We start from the raw sequence: 19,294 nt of genomic DNA, 5'->3' as shown, positions 1-19,294 counted from the left end.
GAGGCGAATAGGACAAGCAATTTTCGTTTTTTATATAGAATTTTTTTTAAATTGGATATTTTAAATTTTTTATATGAATCGTACCATGTCGACTCATTCAGCGAATGATACTCTTCCATCCTAATACAGTAATGACGATCACGATAAAACCTGAAGGCAACACATAATTGCATAAACTTTCAGCTGGGATTGTACCGTGAGGAAGGTACCATGTCGGCACTTTTTAAAGCTAGAAAAGGTGAGTTTCTAAGGACAACGCCAAAAAAAGACCAATGAGAAACGTTAAAACAAACCAGAGAATCTTGTTAGAGAAGGGTTTGTTAAATGAGAACTATTTAACAGTATAATGGCTGAACGCATGAACAGCATCTTGAATTACATGACATCTGTAACTTGTGTAGTTTAACCTCAGTGGAAAACAAACCTAAATAATTTTTCCCTCTTCTCCCCGCTGGGATTGGAAGGAAGTAGCGCGTTATGTAGCTGTGTTTTCAGTTAGCTCGTTGGCTAAGTACGATTTCAGTTTAGCTGTAAAAATCAAAAACTGCTTCCGCTCCCGACTTATTTACCGAGAGGAAATCAAAGCACCCGGTGCTTCTATTTAAATGTTGCATTCACGGAGTCATTTAATTGATGAAGGTGACTGATGGTGTAAATGACCTTTCACCTAAATAAGCAAACGCTAGCTAGATAGCTAGTGGTGCGTTTAAAGACCCTGCTGCTGGTCAGTGCGGTCTCCTCAGTAGTGTATTGTATGCAACCTTGTTGACCATAGTTTGATTATCTTTAACTATGTCTGTGGCGAAAAGGGTCAAAATAAGCCAAAAATCTGTCAGTTAAAATATAACTTAGTCATAAAAACAGGCATGATACATTCCTAAAATGCTACTAAAACAGAAATAAGATATAGCCAAAGTAGATAAAATGCATCAACCCCTTCGTTTTTAATCTGATATCTGAACTGAAAAATATTCCGGCCTCTGCCAAAATCAGAAATCATGGACCTGAGATTTTTGGCCCATTTTTGTGGTATTTATTTATATAAGAGAACGTGATTATAAGAAGTACTTAAAAATTAATCACTCAGTTTACAGACAGAGCCCCACCACTAAAATGCAATTCTTAACAAATCCCACATTATAAAATAGGTCACTTCATTATATTACATAATACAATTTCACTGCTAAATGCCTTTAATTTATGCTTTTATATATCAATATTTATTGTTAATCTCATGGAACCAACAGTGGAGAAAAAAGTTTGCTTCAGTTTCTGGTATAGGCAGTCAATTAATTTAACATCCTGGTTTTATGAAATGTGTTATTTTTTTTTTTTTATCAAGCAAACCAATAACTGGAATTGTATTTAATAGTGCATATTGTTCAAATGCTTTGTGTAAAGAAATATTATTAATAACTTGCTGCATTTCTTCAGTTTTTATTTTATTTTATTGTATTTTATACCGTTTCTCTCTTTTTTTTTTCCTCTCTTTTATTTAGTTACCCATTTTAGCAAAAGCATCAGCCCTTTGTGTTGATCCCTGTCCGTGTTCCTCTGTCCCTCAGTTCTAGACGTCTGTCTCCATGGCAGCCGCAGTTTGTCCCAGCTGGCCGAGCTGCCGGAGACGCATCAGTTACTGAGGCAGACCTGCAGAGACTTTGCAGACAGAGAACTGGCCCCCATCGCTGCCAAGCTCGATAAGGAGCATGCTTACCCTGCTAAGCAGGTACTATCACACACACACAAATGCACACCCATACACACAAATACACACCCATACACACAGCTGCACAACAAGAGGATTTGTAAATGATTGATTACATGTAAACTTTAGTTTAAGTAGAAAAATTAAGATTTGATTCAACAGAAAAATAGTACTGAATGTTATTTTACTGTTTTTAACACGAGTCTTGCACATTAAAGAAAGTATGATCTCAATGTCTGTTCCTGTCTTGTCTTTAGAGGTATACCGATCAAATGTTTTCACTTCCAATACAATGCAGATTTTGCAGCCTTGAGTATACCGATATCGATACGATACGATATCGGAATCATCCATGTTTTTACTTATTTTGTACTGAGCAATGCTAGAAAAGGCTTGATTTAAAGTACTAGTTCCACTGGCAGATAACTTTATTTATAACAAAACACTTTCCCCATGTTATAAGTGAAATAATCTGCCAGTGAAACTATATAAATAGAATTGTTAACTTTAAACAAGCTCATATCTTGCTAAAAACCTACTTAGTTTTGTCTTATGTCAAGTGTGAAATAAGATATAGCAGAAGAGGAATAATTATGTTAATAGTTCATAATTATGTTATTTGGCATGTCTTTATCAAAAGACAATAATAGAAATACTTGGTAAGATTTTGTGTTTTTTGCCATGATTTTATGGAAACCTTATTGAAATTCAGCAGGTGAATAATGTCTGACATTAAAATGAATTTGAACTGTGACAAAACCAAAGGAAACTGCTGGGGGTCAAATGGTTTATTATCATGCTCTAGGAATTTGTGTCTAAACTGATCTATTGTTTTGCATAGAACGTGTCATGACTTGTATCGAAAGAAAGATGTCGGTGGCCATTGTTCTGCTTGTTCAGATAAAGGAGCTGGGGGCGATGGGTGTGATGGCCATGGAGGTGCCGGAGGAGCTGGGTGGAGCGGGGATGGACTACCTGGCTTACAGCCTGGCCGTGGAGGAAATCAGCCGAGGCTGCGCCAGCACGGGAGTGGTGGTCTCCGTTAACAACGTAGGAGCAACCAATCAGCATGGAGGAGCGAGGCAGACGGCGCTGGTCTAATGCTGTTCTGTGATTCTCAGTCTCTGTACATCGGGCCCATCCTGAAGTTTGGCACAGAGGAACAGAAGAAGCAGTGGATCAGCCCGTTCACTGCTGGAGACAAGGTGGGCTGCTTCGCCCTCAGCGAGCCAGGTAACCATAGCTACCGTTTGTAGCATCACACTGTTTTAGCAACAGGACATTCATGAACCTGAGCAGAACACACAGACACACGTTTTACTGTAAGCTAGCCCGCACGATTATCATTATATTATTAATTGGTTAATTGCTTACTGCTTGAGCAAAAATCTTCAGTCAGAAGCCTTTCTGGATTTGTTGCAAGACTGTCTGCTACTGGAAATCTTTCCTCTCCACAGCAACTCTTTGAAGACTCTTGAATTACATGAGTTATGACAAGATTTAATTTCCCTTGGAAATAAATAATGTTGCTTTTTATTGAATTGAAATAATTGATGTACTTAGTCTTAAATGCCCTGGTCATGGCTGCTTGCTTATTTAATAAAAACAGACCCTAGAATATGTTGGGATTAGGCTGAAATAACTTGAGAATTTCTTTTTTTTTGACCTGACTATTACTACTATAGCTTGTCCTGAAGCTTAAAACCACAGTGTACGTTCTGTTTTCCATGACTTTGTCTTTGTTCTAGCAGTCATTCAATAGTAATGGGGTTATCTAACGGTGTGAACCTAAACATCAGGAAACGGGAGCGATGCGGGCGCTGCCTCCACCATGGCCCATCAGGACGGAGAGGAGTGGGTGCTGAACGGAACCAAAGCCTGGATCACCAACAGCTGGGATGCCTCGGCTACAGTCGTGTTCGCCACCACGGACAAGAAGCTCAAACACAAGGCATGGCAGTGAGACACCCCGTTTCTGTCTGCAAAGAGAAAGCAGCACCCTCTAACCTGACCTTCCTCCCACTCCGTCTGTGTCTGCAGGGAATCAGTGCTTTCCTGATCCCCATGCCGCACCCCGGACTCTCTCTGGGAAAAAAGGAGGACAAGCTGGGCATCAAGGCGTCATCCACTGCAAACATCATCCTGGAGGACTGCAGGATCCCACTAAACAACATGCTGGGGCCCCGCGGCGCCGGATTTAAAATCGCTATGGTATTCTAACGCTTCATCACTACTGCAGTCGTAAATCTTTCCATTCAGCCCCTCCTGCTGCTCACTGGCTGGATGGCTGCTGAACATCCACTGTTACTGATTGAGAGAAGCAGGTCACACTAACAGGAATCAGACAGGAATGAAATTATTTATTGATTATTCAGATAATCCCACCTTGTTGTTTTCTTAACATGCTATTTTTGCCAGGAAAAAAAACTGACTTTGATTTTAAAGAGTACTTTATGGAGTTCTCTAATTTTAAGGAGCTTTGCATATTTAGGTGCAAATAAAGATGTGTTTGTGTCTGGTGGTGTTTATTCCTGGCTAAGTTGCATGACGGTTGTGCGTCCCTCAGCAAACCCTGGACAGCGGGCGGATCGGCATCGCGGCCCAGGCTCTCGGCATCGCTCAGGCGTCTCTGGACTGCGCCGCCGACTACGCACACAAGAGGACTGCCTTCGGAGCGCCCATTGGCAAGCTGCAGGCCATCCAGGCAAGACCAGCCTCTCTCAAACAGAACCGCATGCTGGACTTCCTGTTAAAGACAGAGCTAGAGCTGCTTTTAGTCTGATTGATTTCAGTTTAGTGTTACCGGATAAAAACGGACTTTGGAGAAAACAGAAGTTTAGTTTAGGAGTTTATAAACACAGAATCGTAATACAGTTTCTTAATTCCAGGGTGCCAGTCCCTCAGAATGAACTCTTGTTTTTCTCTGTGTTGATCTGATCCAGTTTAAACTGGCTGACATGGCCGTGGCCATAGAGAGCGCCCGCCTGCTCACCTGGAAAGCTTCACTCCTCCGAGACGCAAAGAAAGCCTTCACCAAGGTAAACTGTGGGTCTCTGCACAACGACTGGAACACACTCAACATTTCAATCTGACATCAGTCTGACATTTCCTCATTATTTATTGTCCTTTGCTCTCATGTCACAACCTTTAACTCCTAAAGAGTTTAGATGCAGAAATAACTCCACTAAAGTGGGACACAGGTGAATCATGTTGTAGGATTTTTCACTTTAAGTTAGTTTACTACATTATAAAGATCTCAAGGACTTTGCAGGACAAATGGATTCAATTGATCTACCGAATCAGTTCAGTTTTGATCATTAAAACATGTTAGAACTCTGTTTCACACGCAATAATTTGATTCTGTGGTAATATTAACTTTATTACCCCAACTGGTAAAGAGTTTCTGTCTGACAAAACATTTGCAACATTCACTTTTACTAAGCATGCATGTGGTGACAGTGGAAAGGAATGACTCATTTTAATTTAAAACTGTATAGCCTATCGACAAAATAAGCTATATTTTCTATTCAAAAGCCATTTTTGCTGCTAAAGTATTGAATAAATACACATATGAGCTCAACGACAAAGATATGTAGTGTTTTTATTTTGTTATTCAACCATCAGATTGGTGCAAAATGTGAATATGTGTTGGACGTCTGTGCTGCTGCAACATGTTTAGCATTCAGATGCTATTTCAGACCTGAAAAGCCTTGCTAATATGCTAACTCTTTTTAGCACAACTTGTGTTTACCGGCATCCAAGCAAATCATTTTGAAAGCAAAGATTGACTCACTGTGGGCCAAGAGAAGCAGCTTTGTCATCTGTTACTTTGCTATTTCAACTGACGATGTCGCATTTATTTTTTTTCTCCAAAGAGTTTTTGCGGTGCTAGTGGCTCGTATTTTTTGCGACAGTAGGCAGACAGGAAGGAGAGCGAGGAGAGGGGGGGAAGACATGCGGCAAAGGTCGTCGAGACCGGGAGTTGAACCTGCGACGTCCGCATCGAGGACTAGGGCCTCCAAACGTGGGGTGTGCTAACCCCCTGCGCCACCACAGCACACCCCCACATATATGTTAATTTTAAGGGACGTACCAGAAACACACAAAGACAAAGGTTCCAGCCAGAACCTTTCTATGTTTTTAAAATAATAAATAAACGAGTTTTTAAATTTATGTAATTGATTAAAACAATTTACATCTTATCGATGTAAAGAAAGAAATCCACAAACAAATGGGATCAAATTTAGATTTCTTTACTTTGGGGATTAGTTTATTGAATGTAGTTCTTGTGTCTTGTTTTGTAGTATTAAAAAAATCAATAAACAAACCAAAAACTAAAAAAACACACATTCAGTGATCCAACCAGTTCAGGTCACAGGAACCAAATAAAAAATTGATCATTGTTACATCTCTGAGTGATGGACATTTCTCTGGTGTTTTCCTGCAGGAAGCAGCCATGGCCAAACTGGCGGCGTCTGAGGCCGCCACTTACTGCTCCCATCAGGTAAGAAAATGGCAAACGGAGGACTGGAGCGGAACCGAAGCGGTGGTTGGTGTAAAAGATTGCTCTGTGTTGTGACTCAGGCCATCCAGATCCTGGGCGGGATGGGCTACGTGACGGACATGCCTGCCGAGAGACACTACCGCGACGCCCGCATCACAGAGATCTACGAGGGCACCAGCGAGATCCAGAGGCTGGTCATCGCCGGTCAGATCCTGAAGGAATACCAGTCATAGGAGCTCTTCTGCACTAAATGGACACTTTATCCTGGATGAAATGCAGTTTTCTAGTTTCTGTTTTTTGTTTGTTTTGTTTTTCCCATGGTAAAGGCCTTTTTGTTGACGTTAGCTGAGGCTTGAAGAGAAGATTCAGGTGGTTTTAAACCAGCAAGATATTCTGGCATTGATTGAAACACACTGGAAATGAAATCAGAGCTTAAATGGCCAGTTCTTAAGATATCTAAAATCAGGGCATCTTTTCTCCAAATCTCATATTCTAAGTGCAGAGGTTTCTGGGTTTATGTTGACGTTCTGTTCCAAACCTTTCCCAGAATCCTTTATCTTTATTTTATTTTTTTTTCACTGTTCATCATGTGCCATTCAGAGGTCCGACCACCAGGTGGCGACAGAGAGCCACCGTGCGTCTTGACCCATTTCTGCATCCGAACATCAGGAGCCGTTGTGTAATAGGAACACTGTGATCACACTTGCAGATCATCAGAATGTTTAGTTCTCTGCTGCGATAAAGACGCTCTAATTGAAACAGTTTTGATTAATTATCTGAAGGTGTGTGTGATGACACACTGTGTGTTTGCCTCACACACCTCTCAATGCTCAGTATGTACATATTTGATTGTAATTTATTATGTGCAGGTGTTAATAAAAACGCAGCGGTTTGAGCTTGGAACGATGGTGGGAAGAAGCAGCTCCAGTCTGTGTGTGTGTGTGTGTGTGTTTACTCCTTTCCTCTCTGTTACTCCATGGTAAGGTTCTGACTGCTGATCTAGGCCAAGATTCCGGATGCTGGAATGGCTCCTTGCTGATTGTGCTGACGATAGGCAGCATTGTTCGCTGCAGCCGCACTGCTTGTTTACCGCGTGTGAAACGCCAACCTGATTAGCCGAACCTCAGTTTAATAGGCCTTTTTATTTCCCTTATTTCACATACAAACAGGAGCTTTTACACAAGCACTTATGGGGCCCCAAGTTCCTGAAGGTTTCCTCTAGCTAACAGGATGTGGTATAGGGATTTTTTAGGTCTTCACACACATGCTATCCCAAGAACTTCATCTTTGAAGTTGAAACTTTAATAAAATGTTTAAATCGATCTCTCGATAGATCTATCTATGGATCTGAAAGGTTTGGTATGTAACTTGATCAGTCAATATGTGTGCACACTCTTAAAATGACACTTTGCTGAAGCAACTTTTGATCCATTATTAGGTCAGTCAGTTTATGACATGCAGACGTATGAAAGACTCTTAGATCCACACTTTGACAGACTTTGTGTAACATTCCCGGGACATGCACAACACAATGACATGAAAATGAAGAAGATATAAAATTTTATTTGGATGTTGTTGATTTTAGCTTAAACTCGGTTTGGAGCAGATAGTTAGAGAACATTTTAGGCTTTAGAACCCCTTCTAAATAAAAATTTCAATTGGTTGGTGTTGAAGTGGCTTTTTTTTTCTATTTTTTTTTGTCATGCATGTTTGAAAAACTTCCTGACTCCCATGGCAACCATTCTGGTAAGCCTAAACGCTTACTCGTTCAAAGAGCTGCCTATTTGCACAAAGCTTCTTGTTGGAGCTGCAGTCTCCAGCTGAGACTCATCTCTCAGCTCCTTCAGACTAGCCAGCAGCCATTAGCAAACACCTGGTGGAACACTGAGTGTGTCAAACAAACCTCCGCTCAGCCAACGCTCTAAAGGATGGTTGTCAACGGCATACTGAGGAGACATGATAACTTGCTGAAGGCAGTGTTGGAAGGAGCTGGAGCTTCTTAAAGAGACATGCCCACTTTTAAGGCAATAAATTACAAAGTCAAACTTCTAAGTCATGTTTAATATACAGCATTTTTGTAACAACTGAAGGCAGAGTTGTGCTATCAAATGGCACAATGTGTCGGGGGGGAAAAAACATTACACTTTTAAATTTGTTAAAATTTTATTATTACTAAACAGGAAAAGAAACTATGCATGAAAATGATCTGATCAAAATGGATATAGTCATAAATTGCTTTACATAAGTAAAGTCCAAAAGGTTTCTAATAAATGGTTGCCATTGTTTTGTAGTATTAAAAAAATCAATAAACAAACCAAAAACTAAAAAGTCTGCAGCAGCTCAGACTTACTTTCCCCTCTATTGAGTTAACATTCTGGCCGTGGTGACCAGATAATCTTTAGTCTATCCTCTTAATTATTTATTTTTTTCTTTTTCATTTTTCTGTTTCTACATTTAAACGTTTTAATAAAGTCTTTGACAGTAGAGATGGCTCTCAGTAATTACTTCCTTTTCCTGTTGAAGCCATTGCCTTTAAATCAATGCACATCTGCCTGACTGCCATGTTTCCTTTCTATCCTCCAGAGGTTCTAACAGAAATGTGCCCATCCCAGATTATAGTTCCATTTTAATGCAACTAATTCAAAGTTCATAGACACTGATTATCTTAAAAAGTATTTCTTTTCCACAAAGGCTTCACGTGAATTTCTATGTGTAAGACAATCCCTGTTGAATTTAACTCTCCACTAAATAAGTGCACTGAAATTTAAGAGAAGATCTTCGTTTCTGAGTTGAAGTCTTTTTTCATCAGAGAACCCCGCGTCTGTCCCATTAGCCTTCCATGAGCATTGGTATAATTCATATTTCTTACTTGATTTATTTTCTAAAGAAAAACAAAAATACTTCAAATATCACATGAGACTCTTTATGTAAATTTGTTTTAATAGAATACAGTACATTTGGCTTTATTGTTTATAAGAAAAAGAAATCTGTACAAAAATGACAAAAACAGCACCTGCTCAGTTTTATAGTCAGTGACTGGATCGGAACCTCACCACATCCCAGCCCTTATTATAATGACCTGGTTCTGATGGTCCTCAGAGTTCAGGCTCCTGGCAACAACACTCATATTTTTACAGGCTTTTCTCCTGCGATCTTCTGAGCTCGGGGTCAGCGGAACCGCCCGAAACTGGACGGGCTCCTGCCCAATTAAAAGTCACCTAAACAAAACTGTCCTCCAGTGGGTTTACACGTAGTGCTTCTTTTCAAACTCGCCGCTGACCGTGATGGTTTTGGTGGGGGCCAGTTTGATGGGGAAGGGGCTTCTGGCTCCCTGGGAGGAGCAGCAGAGCAGCGTGCCGCCGAAAAACAGCATCACGGCGGCGGCCCAGCCGATGTAGATGGACGCCCCGATCTCCCTCTTCTGAGCGGGGGGCACCTTCGAGTTGTGGAAGTCCATGATGATGTTGTTGGCCATCCAGCAGAGGGGCACCAGCACGAAGAGCCCGCAGAGGATGTAGACCACCCCGCCGGCGTACACCACCCTCCTCTTCACCGTCTCGTCCTTGAGGCAGTTGGTGCACTGCGCTCCGGCCACCGTCACCGTCAGCCCCACGACCCCCAGCAGGGCCGAGATGACCGTGAGGGCGCGGGCCGTCTGCAGGTCCTGCGCCAGCGCCAGCACCGAGTCGTGGATCTTGCACTGCATGTGTCCGGTGCTCTGCACCACGCAGGACATCCACAGCCCCTCCCAGATGGTCTGCGCCACCACGATGTTGCCCTCGATGAAGGCGCTGACCTTCCAGGTGGGCAGCCCGCAGGCGATCATCACCAGCAGCCAGCCGGCGACGCATAGGATCATCCCCAGGACCTCCAGGCAGGCGGCGAACATGGTTCTGGTTGTATCGGTTCTGCTGGGTCCCTGAGACGTGACGCGTGCTGCGCTCCTTTATGGTCACAGCTGGTCGGAGAGGTTCTGCTCAGGCCTTTTATTCAGTATTGGATCAGAAACACACTCACACACACGCACACACACAACGACAAAACAGTAAAACTTTGGGCCAATCGGCAGCGGAGGCGTCTTTGCGTCAGCTAATGAGGAGGATGAGGAGGGCAGGGTCTGTCGCGCACACAAACACGTGCTCATATTGACATGGGAGAATGTTTACAGTTCAGATTTGGTGCGCCCCACCCCTCCCCCCTCCCCGCTTTCACCCCCCATGAGACCGGACAGCTTCCCAGTGTAAGAGGGACGAAATGTGGCTTTAGATTTATAAAGAAGATCAGGGGCAATAAAAAAGTATTCTGACTCTTTTCCCAGAATTCTGACGTATTTTGTTCTGAAATTTTCCTGGAACTTCCATGTTTTCCCCTGGAATTCTGTCCCTGGCAGAGACTCTTCACCAACCTGCCTGCTGGTGTTGGTCAGACGGCCAATTCTGTCAGCCTGCCCAGGGCAGCTGTGGCTCCAACCATCCACACATCATCAGTGTGTGAATGAGTCCCTTGAGATTTCAATTGGAGACATGAAGGTCCTGTGACAGAATGGCGACCTGTCCAACCGGAACAGCTGGAGATGGACACCAGCACCTCCTGACCCCACCAGGGAGAAGGGTGAAAGAAAATGGATCGACGGATGGACATAAAGGGCTTTATAAATAAAATGGATTGTTATTATTATTATTACTATTAGTCATTTTGCTATTGAGAGTTTTTATGAAGAACTGCTGCATGTTGACGTGTTCTGCTGTCTGCTTTTCTGACCTACATAAAGAGCAAGCCAAGCAGCAAAACAGAGCAGGTTTGTTTCTTTTTTTGGAATGTGATCACACATTTCACTTATAAAAGTTTCAACAAAAAGAAAAAAAGAAAGGGGGGGCTAAAAATGGAATGCGAGGGGTGGAAATGAGCAACGGTTGAGTGTTTCTGTGCCTCCATGTCTGATGTTTACGAAGCTGCACCACGCCCGCTCTAATCACACCGCTAGCCGTTACTGGACACAATCTCAGCGTTGCCCTCACTCTGTCCGATTCAGACAAACACGTCTCAATCATAACAACACACTCAGTAGGGTTAGGGTCACCGTGCTGGACTTTCCATTGACTAACCCAGAGGGACCTCTGAGGCAGATAAGACAAAATGGAAGGAGGAAGAGGTGTGGTTCAGCGATAACGTCTCTGTTCTCTAATCAGCACTTGGCCCAAAACTTGGACCTGCAGATGGAAGTGATGCCCACCAAACAGAAACGACCATATTCTAACAAGTGGGTCAGGAAAGCAGCAGCAGGGGTTGATTACAGATCAGAGCCACTTGATGACACATTGCACAGAGATTTATAGAAATGATTGCCACACATGAATGACACGGCTTTAAAATAAATGATCTTTAACTTGATTTTACAAAGGTTTGCTCAAAGTTTGTGTAGATGTGTCTCTGGTGACCGTGACTGGGTGACGTTTTTCACAAGGAAGTTGTGAATTGAAAGAGCGGCTGAGGGAAACAGTGGAAGGCCAAAAAGTTAAATAAGTCAAGCAACACCAACGGTAAACCTCATGACTACTGGACAGTTTCTCTCCTACTTTCATTTTGCCCCTTAAAGGGGCAGCATCATGTAAAATGGACTTTTTGAGCTGAACATGATGTTGTAATGTTATTCCCTCATCCAAAACACACCTGGAGTGTTGTCTTGATTCTTTCATGCATGTTTGATAAATCCATTAATCTCCATGGCAACCATTGTTGTGCAAAACGCCTGGGTGGACGCAGCCCCGCCGTCGAGACGCAGCACCTCCTTGGAGCTTCAGCTTCCACGCTTACAGAGCAGCCCTCCCCTTCGCTCCCCTACGCAGCTCCTTCAGAGTAGCCAGCTGGAATTAGCAAACATCTGGTGGAACTGCACATCCGCTGAGCTCATTAGAAAAAAGTACTAGTTCTCCTGGCAGATGATTTCACTTGTTATAAGACATTTTTCCCACATTATAGATGAAAAAAATCTGCCAGGAGAGCTAGTACTTAAAAAAAATCAATATTAAGGAAATATTGACTTTAAAGACTCATATATCTTGCTTAAAAGTTTCTTGTAAGTTAGTTTAGTATGTTTCAAGTGTATATACTTGCACTGGATACCAGATCAAAGGTTTTGTGTTTTGGCAGTGTTGCCAGGGTATGTAAACTTATGAGCCCAGCTGTAGATACAAACGGGTGCAGGAAATGACCTGCCAGCCAAGAATGTAAAGCCAAACCTGCTGCTGGTCATTCAGTCTGAACTGGACGCCTGTCTGATGACAAAGGAAATGTTCCTTCAGAAAAACACAATCAGCTTCACACCTGGAGATCTCATTACTGCAGTGCACGCAGAAACACAAACACACACACGCCCACCCACACACACGTGCATGAAGCAGAACATGTCATGATGTCACGTAGCAGGTGAGTGTGTCAGAGTTGCTGTGCTCTGATTGGATAAATAACCCCAGAGAATGTGTCTTAATCAAGGCAGTGGAGACGGCCAGCAGACTCAATAATGGGACTGAAATATTGTCAGATATTGTGTGTTCTGAGTGTGTGTTTAAAAAGCCAGATGCTTCCTCTCTCTCTCTTTGGTTTAATGTTTATGGCTGCTCAAAAAACGGCATCCTCCTTCTGGAGGCTCCAAAACATCTGATGTTTACATTCTGGACTGTAGAACACAGAAAGCCAGCGGGTCAGTGTGTGATGTCGGCGTTTCACCACCTCTTCTTATTCTAAGGTTTTTGTATTTATTTGATTCTCTCTTTTTTACCTGCTGTAGCCTGGCCTTTCTATGCTATTCTGCTCAATTTTCATCTCCCCTTCACAGACATTCTAGGTTTTCTGCCATTAACTTGGATTTCTCCTGTAGATTTCTTTCAGCTTCGTTCGGCTGGACACACTGAATGGTGGAAGACATGCATGTGAGACTGACAGGTTGCTCTACAACAAAACATTGACAAGACACAACTTCACTTTTGGAAAAGAAAGAAAGAAAAACGTGTATTTTTATTTGCAATGCTGTGATAATTGTCTGTACACTCAAATACCAAGAAAATACTTTGGACAAAGAGATGGGAATACTTGACAAGCAAAGCGATGAAGGCAGTGCAAAGACCTGGACTGGAAACAGTCTGTTCAAAAGCAGCAAATTAGTTCAAAATCACAAGGAAATCTGAGCAATCTTTACATTTACGTTTGAGTTCCTGCTGTAGAGCTAAACATTCCCATTCTGTTAAACCAAACACAATGTCATTAAAGAAGCATAATCTATAGTCTAAGGTCTAAGTTAGTTATTTCCTGCTTTATAAACTTTCATAGTATTTTGTGTTGTGACAGTGCGTCTGGTCAGTTGGGTGAGTTGCCATGGCGCACACCCTGCCCTGTACCTTTGCATTTAGTTGTGTGGAGCTGCAGGGTCAGTGTGTGTGGTGACGCAGCAGCAGTGTGTCAGAGGCCTGAGACACGGCCGTGTTAGGATGTCCTGTGTCTTATCACTTCCCTGTGACTCCATTGTTCCCCAAGCCAGCAGGGAATGTTTCCCTCCTCCTTTTCCACATCAGCCCTTTTTTATTATCCACCATCAAATGTCACCTGCCGACGTTGCCTGACGCACATGGATGAACGAGGCCTTGTTTTATGATGTTTTGTTGTGTGTTTGTCTGGTACCAGAGTTTGGCACATGATGCTGCTGCTGCACATGATGATGCTTGATTCTGGTTGATGCTGGTTCGTCTGCCAAAGAGTTTGAACTTAAGAGAGTGTACTCTGCTGGGTTGGTAATAAAACAGCACTAGAACCGCAAGGACGAAGAATGACACGCAATGATACGCAATGACACGCAATGACACGCAATGACATGGGTCTAGATATTTACATACACTGAAAAAAAAGGCAAACTTTTTTTTCCTCATTGTCTGAATTTAAATCTGACCAAACTTTTCTTGTTTTAACTTAGTTAGAATAACTAAATTTGTTCTATGTGCTAAATGCCAGAAAGCTTGGCAAGAACATTTATTTTTTGTTGTTGTAACTTTCCTCACATTCAAAAGTGTCCATACATTTGGTCAATATCAGGGACAACTGTCTTTTTAACTTGTTGGAGTCACTTAGCCTTTATTGTTGTTACTTTGAATTTTGCTCTAATTTATTCTTAGTTTACTTTATATTTTTAGGGGGTTGTTTACAGAGTTTATTTGTAGGTTACTAATTGTCTCTTTTATTTATTTATTGTTTCCTTCTTTTTCAGGAAGAGCTATGGGTCCATTATCTATAAGTGTAGGGACTGGTATAGGACCAGCATGCATTGGGGTGGGGCATGTGTTTTTTTTTTTTTTTTTTTTTTTTTTTTTTTACCAGACCTGGAGAGGCAGCAAGAAACAAAGAAAAGTTTGATTTTTGTTATTTTCTTGCCAACTGGAGAATATAAACCATAAAAGGGAACCTCCTGTCTGAATCACTGGATTCAGACAGGAGGAAATCCCAACCCAAAGAGGTCATCAGTCTGCAGTGATAACATACAGTGTTTACGTTCAGTGCCACTGGTTCTACGAATCCTCCGTGCCTCTGCCTCCTCTTCTCTTAGTGACGCATTCCACCTGCTTTAACAAAAGCTGGATATGACGGAGTCCTGCAGCTGAGAGTTCCTCCATCGCAGCCCGTCTTCTGGAGTCCATTAAAAGGCCAAAGCTGTGTTGAAAGAACGGCAATCTGCTGCAGCCATTTACTGTCTGGTCATTGTTAATGCTTCATCTGTTTGACCTGATAAATACTGTTTCAAATGAAGGTAAAAAAATTACAAAAAAATCTCAAAACACAAATATCAGGTTTATCTTCATATATGCCAACATCATTCAGTCTGAAAGATTGTAACGTAGGAAATTGTTTGAAAAGACTCAATGGTCAAGAATGTGGAACCCTCAGATTAGTTTGTAATTTTTTTTAATATCCTATAAAAATGACCTTCAACCATCTGTGCACAGAAAATTTTCAGTAGGAGAGAGAGAATTTTTAAAGCTACAGTATGAAATTTTAAAACAAAAATGTATTCTTTTACATTCTTGTTAAAACTGTATATCCTGACAGTAGAATACGAGACAAATGATTTGTGAAAAAAAATCAAGCTCCTCTGCCTCCACTGAGTGCTCCTAGTGACACCTGCAGAAACAAATGTCACTAGGAACAACCAATCAGAGCCAGGGGGAGGGGCTTAGCGCTGCTCAGCATGTACAGTCATTCAAGCTGCAGCTGTTTCTTCTGCTTATCCCCCTGAACTGAACTGGTAGTTAACATCTACCACAGGGATTTATCTAAGTTTAAATAAGTCCTGAAACGCTCCGTGATTGGATAACTGCATGTCTGCTAGCAGCTGTGAATAAACCCTGCTATCCAGAAGAGGAGCATTAGCAGCAGAAACAGTTCTCTAGTCATTTCGTTAGCTCTGAGCCGGGTTTTGCTAACGTCTCCAGGCAGACCGGATCCCCCGAGTTCCCACCCAGTCATGGCAGTCAGCAGGGCGGCAGCCTCAGTGGTCTATGGTGTAGCACCTCCTCCACCGCACACTGTCCACAAGCTTCCATACATCATCAGCGGACATTGATAAACCAAAATAAAGCCCTCCATTGTAACGTATGGAGCCAAAAATAAACGGCGTTTATTGGAGAACGAGAGGCCACGTATAATGTGTTGTTTCCAGCGTTGATGGCTTTGAACAATACTGGTTGTTTTCATTTTCAGTCAGCTTTCTATTTTCTGTTGATCCTACAGTTAGGTGTTTCCTGTGTGATTGCAGTCTGAAATTTTTAGATGTGTCCCTTGTCCTTCACACTTGAATTAAATGGTGAAACTGCAGCACTAACACACAGTCAAACTCTACCTCAGCTCTGCTAATGAGCTAATATTGGAGCCAGCAGCCAGGTGTGCTGAAGCAAAGGTTCAAGACACCAGCCCTGGAGGAGTGGAGATTAAAAGTTAAATCTTTTATTTAGTTTAAAAGATTTAGCTTGAAGAACTAAACAGGTCACTGAATTTACTCCAAATCCAGAGGAAAGATTAACCAGGAAACAGAGTGATAATAAAAACACACCGTGCTTTTGTGAGCACTTAAAGACATGCACAAAACTTTGTTAATATTTTGCTAATGTCAAAAAACCCACAATTTCGTGATTGCTGTGTTTCCATAAAATAAGAAACTCAATTAAAATCAGATGTAAATAAGTTTGTTCAAGAGATGAGCCATTAAAGAACGTGATCCTCCAGCTACTTCCTGTCATCTTCTTCTTCCTGTTTTCTTCGTGTCAACATCTAGTTGTTGATTACATGACTGGTGAAATGTGAAAAACATGTTTCCATTACAGTTCTGCAAAAATAAAACAAGTTTAATACGGCCCAAAACACCACCTCATCCCAGTGCCAAAACGTTTTAGCAAAAAAAAAGAGTGTTTTTTTCAAAATTAATGTGTTTCCATTAAGCAAATTTATTTTTGAAATGTCAGTGGAAACGCAGCTATTGAATATTGATTTAACTCAATAGCTGTGTAAGTGGTGATGGCAGCCGTTAACAGGGGGTTGATTTCTCCAGAGGTCAGAGTGATGGAGGCACAGGAAGTAATCACAGAGGAGCTAACATCAAGTGATTAAAGAACAATAGTGACTCAAACCTACATTAAAGGCACACGTGTTGACAACAACGTAACAGAACTCAGTCACAATAGACATGACTATACTGATGATAAATAAGACTGAAGGATCTTGCTGCGGCGGCCATTTTGTGTTCATTTGTGTGGCGGTGACCGTGGATGTGCTGCAGGAGGCTGGTTGACACGATCTTGCTACTCCTGCTCTCTGTTTATGCCTGGACTTGTTTTGGTTTCCGGAAGCATTTTCCCGTCTTATCTGAGCCATCAGCTCATTTCCCGTGTGCAGCAGCACCATTTCCTGTCTCTGTGGAGCGTGATCAGAGATAGCACGGGGGCCACACAGATCATAACCCACTTTTCCACACCTCCCCCCCGTTTATTCTTTGCTCTGTTTGCCTCCGCTCTCAGGCTGTCATGATCTTTGAGATTTCTACATGCCCACAAACGCCTCTGTGAGAAACGGGAGTTTGTCTTCTTGGAATTTTGACCAGCTGGTTTCTCAGAAGAACAGTGAAACACACCGACTATAACTCTTGGCTTTTTAAAAAAAAAAAAAAAAAAAAATTCCTATTTGTCTTCTTGGTATTCCTGTGTGTTTTGCGAAGAACAAATAACCGTCCGAGCCCATTGTCCCCCATGCCACTGAGAAGGAGAAAATGCTCCACCAGAACAATACACACTTCCTCCTGGTAGGCTCTGTGCTCCTTGGCAGCCAACAAATCAACTGAATACACATGTAGTAGGCCATTGTACGGCGCTCACTCCATACTTCCTGTGGCAACCTGCTTCCCAGCTGAAGTCACTGTGTCGTCGTAGGGGAAGTGTTCACATAGTGGTGTTGTCCTATAGATGTAGTTGTGGTGGCATGTGGTCTAAACCCTTCCATAAACTCAAATGTTGTGCTTATATATTAAGTTGTTCTGGGGAGCAATAGAAAATAAAGCCAGTGTTTCATTTCAATTTTTGTTTAAAGTGGATTACAGCATATTCAAATAATGTTTACAAAACAAAGCTGAACATGTTCACAAGCAACAGGTGAAAAGCACATCAGTCGTGCATTAATGCTGACGAGTTTCTTATGTTTTATATCACTTTTATATCGGTAAATTATTTTGTTGGAATGGCTGATGTCCGATATTAAATTTACCTCTAATGTCGACCAATATCAATACCATTCCGATAACATCGCGCATCCCTAGTACAGACACAGCTTTGTCTTTCACTATTAAATAAATTAACACAACTCTGCTTGCTTGTTGAATCTTAGAAATGGTTTGTGAACAAATATTCCTCTTTGACCTTTGACCTTCCAAAGCTGATCTGTTTGTGTCATTTACCCAACACATCAGTATTTCAGCCCTTCCCTTCTCTCCATCCAATAGGGTTTGTCATGGTGTGAAGGTTGGTAACCAGTTCCTCCTTTTCTACATTTTCTCAGTTCTCCTTTTCTCCTGTGTCACATTTTTCTCTTTTGCATTATCAGCAAACCCAGCCACATCTGGTTTGCTATGTACTGGATGTCACGTCAAGGAACTCTACAAAACAGATACAACATATATAGACAAGTTTTAGCCAGTTCAATCCAGTCAGCTCATAGAGATTCAAGCATTTAATTTACAATTTAATCCTCGTTAGAGAACTATGCAATTAATTTCAGGGGTGTTTTTTTTTATACGAAATGGTTTCTATTGAAGCAAATGCAATGCATTACATCCAGTCACCAAGTTGTGACTACAAGTCTATTTTTAGCTACTTCTTGTAAATTTTTATTTATGTTATCTCTACATTGCCACATATGCGGCTCTCTGTAAAAAAAGAGAGAGAGAGAGAGAGAGAGGTAATGAAAAGTTGCAATCCAAACTGAAACCAATGACGATCCAGGCGCAGCTGAAGAATATTTTTTAGCCTTAATTTAAAGGAACTCAGTGTTTCAGCTGTTTTGCAGTTTCTGGACGTTTCCAGATTTATGGTGCAGCTGGATGCTGCTTCTCCAGGTTCGGTTCTGCTCTGCATGCAGAAGACGTGGTCGATACAACAACAGCAGACCTTTAATGCATCATGGAGTCAAGTTAAGTTTCTCAGATCCATCTTGTGTAACAGCAAGAGCAGAATATCTCCCTACCAAATCCTGGAGTCAACACATTATTTTCACTCAGCAGGTTTTCTGAAGAAACTTCATGACTCCATTGCTTCCTTTGACACTGATAAATATTATATCATTCTAAGAAAGGGAGGGACTCTAAACAGATTTTACTGTAAGTACTCAGCCAAGCAGTTACAGCAGTTCATGATATTTCAGGGGAACAGATGGATTTGTCTTCCCTCTGAGGTTCTTGTTTTTTTGACTTTCTTTTCCCAGAACACCATGGAAAGCTGACACAGCTGGAGCTGTGAGGTTGTTTTTCAATTTGACCATTTCGAAATACTTTGTTTTGCTTCTCA

General features: G+C 41.8%; 2 protein-coding genes across 2 annotated transcripts; one reads left to right on the top strand and one right to left on the bottom strand.

Annotated features, from left to right (window-relative positions):
* The first annotated feature begins 93 nt into the window (after positions 1-93).
* Positions 94-7,130, top strand: acads (acyl-CoA dehydrogenase short chain). Its single transcript, XM_044144118.1, has 10 exons — positions 94-238; positions 1,566-1,726; positions 2,606-2,755; positions 2,827-2,938; positions 3,505-3,656; positions 3,746-3,916; positions 4,272-4,409; positions 4,648-4,743; positions 6,153-6,209; positions 6,290-7,130. Exons 1-10 carry the CDS (start codon positions 211-213, stop codon positions 6,440-6,442), a joined length of 1,218 nt encoding a protein of 405 aa, XP_044000053.1. The 5' UTR covers positions 94-210; the 3' UTR covers positions 6,443-7,130.
* Positions 7,131-9,131: 2,001 nt separating this feature from the next.
* On the bottom strand, positions 9,132-10,202 carry cldn5b (claudin 5b). The gene has a single exon (XM_044144120.1). The coding sequence runs from the start codon at positions 10,096-10,098 to the stop codon at positions 9,454-9,456; it is 645 nt and encodes a 214-aa protein (XP_044000055.1). The 5' UTR covers positions 10,099-10,202; the 3' UTR covers positions 9,132-9,453.
* Between the last annotated feature and the right edge of the window lie 9,092 nt (positions 10,203-19,294).

This window comes from Gambusia affinis, linkage group LG17 (genome assembly GCF_019740435.1).
Source record: "Gambusia affinis linkage group LG17, SWU_Gaff_1.0, whole genome shotgun sequence".
In the NCBI taxonomy this organism is placed as follows: domain Eukaryota; kingdom Metazoa; phylum Chordata; class Actinopteri; order Cyprinodontiformes; family Poeciliidae; genus Gambusia; species Gambusia affinis.
Note: the sequence above shows the minus strand (reverse complement) of the source record. Positions and strands in the feature narration are given on the sequence as shown.

What these genes read in the sequence shown, in the direction of transcription:
- cldn5b (XM_044144120.1), bottom strand. Translation starts at nt 10,098, where the DNA reads ATGTTCGCCGCCTGCCTGGAGGTCCTGGGGATGATCCTATGCGTCGCC.
- acads (XM_044144118.1), top strand. Translation starts at nt 211, where the DNA reads ATGTCGGCACTTTTTAAAGCTAGAAAAG. An exon ending in CAAAGAAAGCCTTCACCAAG is followed by an intron (nt 4,744 to 6,152) that starts GTAAACTGTGGG and finishes GTTTTCCTGCAG; the next exon opens with GAAGCAGCCATGGCCAAACT. An exon ending in CCACTTACTGCTCCCATCAG is followed by an intron (nt 6,210 to 6,289) that starts GTAAGAAAATGG and finishes GTTGTGACTCAG; the next exon opens with GCCATCCAGATCCTGGGCGG.